Below are 4733 nucleotides of genomic sequence, written 5' to 3' on the forward strand. Positions count from 1 at the left end.
TTACGTTGGAGGCACTCCACGAATCTCCGTCTGCTCCTCCACAAATGGTTTCTGCGGGCCTCTGGCAAGGAAGACGTTAGCGTCATGCCAACATTATTCTCACACGTCTGTTCAAAATCAGGGAAGCGCACACAACTTAGGCCTATCAAAAGACTTACAAGGCAATGTTCTTCAGTCACCGGTTTACGTCTCCAGTCTCCTTCATGTGTGAGGTAAGGGATGTCTATCAATTGCATTATGCATTTTTGGTCATGTTTCAACCCTCCCTCTTCCGTTGGTTGCGCGCTGCTTATACCGAGCACCCCTCCCCCTGGTTACGCTGTGTTAAGCGTAACAGCCCAAAAAGTAATGTCCACACGACTGCTGGTTTAGCTGGAAATTCGACACAAATCAACGAGCGTCCTTCTCGTCATAAGAAGAAGTCAGTGATATCCGGTTTTTGGGTCTTCATTTGTTTTCAAGATTTGGCTTAATTTGCAGCCACATCTAAGCGTAACGTTCCACAGCCCAAAACCTCCCCTTCCCACCTTGTTACGCTTCCATTACGCCCCACCAATACCCCCCCCCCCCGCCGTGACCTGCGCTGCATAATGTCCATCTGTCATCACGGCGCCCTCGGCCCATACAACTGCACGTGTCGAGGAATGTGATCGCAATGGATTGGTGATTTCTTGCGACAACGTTCGTTCTCGGGACCAAGGAGTGAGGCTTGCGACAGAATCCAAATGAGTCAAGTGCTTGAAAGTGGTCACCAGTAACTAACCTCTGCACTTTAGACCCAATGCCGGTACATGTAGTCAAGCATCGCGCAAAGCAAGTCATGTTCACGTGCAAAGCAAATCATGCTCTTCGTACATTGTTTGTGCAATGTACGAAGACGCTAGGCTCTGTATCTGGAAAGCATCGCTGTTAGCAAACGTGCACTCAGTCTGTCTCTTCATGTCGATATCCGCGTTTTGCGCAAGTTCTCACGCGCGCATAAGTTAAAAACAAACACGTGGCGACACAAATGATGCCCGGAAAACGAAACGCGCTACGCAGCGCTGTACGGATCTGCGCGTACACACGAAACCGAGAGGCGGCGACTTGCGTGTTGAGTTGACCTTTATTTAGAGCTCACATTGTAGTCGTGTTTTTTTTGCATGTATGGTGGTCTAGACGAGCTAACACTTCGTATCGTAACACATACGCCCCATCTGGAAGTCAATCGTTTAAGTTCACAGTCGACTATATCACGTTCGGGTCAGAAACATACACATCTAAGGTTCGCAGCTGCGTGACATATTGCGTAGGAACGGAGCTCCAGATGTCAACAGTACGGGCAAAATGGAATGTTGCGATCGTTTCCAAAAGCTACTGCTCAAGCTCTGGCGGCTGCACGCAGGAGCAGTTGCTTGTTGACGCGCCGGTGCCCCACACAATGCAGGGCACTGCGTCCAGGTCCTAAGGTCCCGGTGACCCAGAGACTAAACCTGCCAGACTCTCTCAAATTCACGGGGAGCAAACAATAGCACAGCATATCCCACGAAATCTAAAACATCACTACAATTACTAGCCTACATTCGGCAGCGATCATCTCGAGCGCGGTCGACATTGGTCACACGTATGTCTGCTACACACTGCAGTGTATAGCTGGAACAAATCACTAACCACATATTCTTTAATAAAATCAACACCAACAAGACACCTTAGAACTGTAACTCGTCACTGCCTTGCCACATTTGTGGTGAACCTAGCAGAATCACATAACATCACACAATTTAAGGCAAACACGCAGCTGAATCTGAGACGCCTCAGAGTACACTGCGCCTTCCAAACAGCTGGTGTCATGACTGCGTCCGAACGATTCGTCCACCACTGTGGAAACACGCTGCCCCCGACGAGAGCAGCTGTGGGCGATCACAGGACGGTGGTCGATCCACCGCGAATATGAACACACACAGAGACTCGCACACATCCGCATGCAAATGCCTGCAATGCCCTTGCCATTGCCGCTCGCATGTTAGTAACGACGTGCAGCCACTGCTGTCTGAGCAATCAGTTGACGTCGTGACCTCTGCTTTCAATGGGGACAATGTCCAGACCTCCCTGGAGGGCATCTGCTCAGCTCAGAATAAGCCAACCGGTCTGGATATTCTGCCCGCCTTGTGACTCCTTTCTGGGGGTCTTCCCGCAAGTAAACTCCCCAGGGACTCTTGGTCCATTCCAACACCCTCACTGAATCGCTGTTCGCGAGCCCTCCTGGATACCCAGTCCGTCTCGTGACTTCCCCAACCCGTCCTGCGCCCGATCCATTCGTCATCACTCCTAGGACACACAGTCGACCTTGCGATCTCTCTTTGGACACTTGTCCCGTTTCGTAGTGCGTCTTTGAACACCTGGTCCTTCTCGTGACCTGTCCTGGACGTCCACTCCACTCGTGACCCCTCCCGGGCCGCACGGTCCACTCCTGGCCACTCTCAGGCTGCCTGGTCCGTTCGTGACTCGTCCCTGAACACGCGGCCCGCCTCATGACCGCCGCCAGGCCGGCTGTTCAGTGCCGCGACCGGCGGCGCCGCGGCTCGAAGCCGGCGTTCTCGTAGCCGGCCTCCTCGCTGACGGTGAGCAGGCGGCCGGCGTCCAGCGACAGCGCCGGGTCTGCCTGCCCCGAACCCGAAGGCGCCTCGCGACCGCGCGGTCCCGGCCCCGCCGGCGGCACCATGCTCGGCCGCCCCGACGAGCCCTGCCACAGGCGGCCGGCGGTTACTGGCCACGCGGAACAGAGCGTCTTCATTAGATTATACGTCAGTGTGCTGGTTTGGGTAAGGTCCGGTCCGGTCTTGTCCGGTCCGGTCCGGTGTGGGGTAGTGCGGTGTGATGCGGTGTGGTGGGGTGTTGTGTGGTGTGGTGGGATCCGGTCTGGCCCGGTCGGGTCTGACCTGGCTTGATTGGCCTGGTCTGGCCTGGTCTGGCCTGGTCTGGTCTGGTCTGATCTGATCTGATCTGATCTGATCTGATCTGATCTGATCTGATCTGATCTGATCTGATCTGATCTGATCTGGTCTGATCTGATCTGGTCCGGTCCGGTCTGGTCTGGTCTGGCTCGGCTTTAGTTTGGAAACCGGGCCAGTTCACGGACTTTCTCTCTGAGATCCGCTCCCGCGTCACGCCACCTGTCTCGACTTCAGACTGGTGTTGTTACAGGAATATTCTTTCGCTCATTATCGTGACTCCGATCAGGACACCAAGTCGGTGAAGTCGTCAAAGTCTGGTTATCGGGGCAACGCAGAAGAACAACGCAGTTGATCAAACAACAGTCCGACAGAGTCCACACGCATCCAGCAACAACACGGCTGACGGTACTCATGAGCAAAGGTGCGGGGACGGGAGAGGGGCGCGGGGAAGCGGCACCCCTTCTAAACTTTCGGAAAATGTGACTTATCAAGGCCGGTAACTCTTTCAAAACGCTGACGGAGACGAATTTTTTTAGAAAAACGGTTCCTCCCAACACTTGAAGGAAAATTATCATTAACACTACATCGCTGCATCGCACAAATCCAAGTGCATTTTCACGTTTGTGAGTACTTTGACCCCTGCCGTCGATAATACCCACCATCTGTCCAGGGTCTACAGAGCCATTGGAGCCAAGCCGGGACAGGCTGGTCTCCAGACTCCGCTTCAGTAGCGCTGCCTGGACCAGAATCGACTTGCGGCGCGTGCCGGGGCCCGGCGCCTCCACAGAGCTGCTTGACGACGAGATGGTGCTCTCAGATCCGCTGTCTGAGGAGGCTGGACACTCCTTGATGACCACCTTCTTGGACAGCGAGTTCAGCTGCTTTTGCATCATCTGTGGCGGACAATACAGCCCAGTTAGCGCCTTGCAGTTTACTGTCATCAGAACCGCAGCTGATATTTCGGAGGTAGAAATGTCTAAACACAATTAAATACCATAAACTATAAAATATACACCGATGATGGGTTTATCTTCTTAATATCTCCGCCTAAAAGTATCAGTGGCGCATATTCAACGGTTTTCTCTACTGAGACCGCGCTCTCCAAACGTCCATCCCTGCTGAGCGGCCAAATGAGCTGCTGCTGACTGTGGCATACACTCGTCAGCCGGCTGGGCATTAAACACAGCGGGAGACAACTGACAAGTTTGCGCCACAGGGCCCTGCGCAGCCCCTCCTGCTGGCTGGGCGTAAGACAGAATGGTAGACAGCTGACCAGTCTGCGCTGCCGGCCCTGCGCTGCTCCCCTGCTGGTTGAGCATGAGACAGAGTGGGAGACAAATGACTAGTTTACGCCGCAGGGCCCTGCGCTGCTCCTCCTGCCGCCTGAGCACGAGACAGAGTGGGAGACAAATGACCAGCTTGCGCCGCAGGGCCTGCAACTGCTCCTCCTGCTGGCTGAGCATGAGACGAGTGGGAGACCAATGACCAGTTTTGCGCCGGCCGGGCCCTAGCGCTGCTCCTCCTGCTGGCTGAAGCACGAGACAGAGTGGGAGACAACTGACCAGTCTGCGCTGGCCGGCCCGGAGCTGCTCTCCCCCTGGCGGGCTGAGCAATGATACAAGAGTGGGAGGACAACGGACCAGTTTGCGCCGCAGGGCCCTGCGCCGCTCCTCCTGCCGGTCCGAGCACGAGAACAGAGTGGGAGAACAACTGACCAGTTTGCGCCGCAGGGCCCTGCGCAGCTCCTCCTCTGGCGCAGTACATCGGACGCCTCGGCTCCCTTGGCGTTCGTCTTCAGCC

The 4733-nt window shown here is 55.0% G+C and overlaps 1 protein-coding gene across 1 annotated transcript in view; it reads right to left on the reverse strand.

Annotated features, from left to right (window-relative positions):
- LOC119108279 (sodium-dependent proline transporter) overlaps positions 1–4733 on the reverse strand; it is a 36909-nt gene continuing 32176 nt past the window's right edge. The window contains exons 14-16 of the mRNA XM_037231857.1: positions 3593–3826; positions 2547–2722; positions 1–61 (exon numbers count right to left, since the gene is read on the reverse strand). Coding sequence (XP_037087752.1) covers positions 1–61; positions 2547–2722; positions 3593–3826 — 471 coding nt within the window. The remainder of the gene's footprint in view (positions 62–2546; positions 2723–3592; positions 3827–4733) is intronic.

This window comes from Pollicipes pollicipes, unplaced genomic scaffold (assembly GCF_011947565.3).
Source record: "Pollicipes pollicipes isolate AB1234 unplaced genomic scaffold, Ppol_2.1 Scaffold_6686;HRSCAF=7923_pilon_pilon_pilon, whole genome shotgun sequence".
NCBI classification, from domain to species: Eukaryota; Metazoa; Arthropoda; class Thecostraca; order Pollicipedomorpha; family Pollicipedidae; genus Pollicipes; species Pollicipes pollicipes.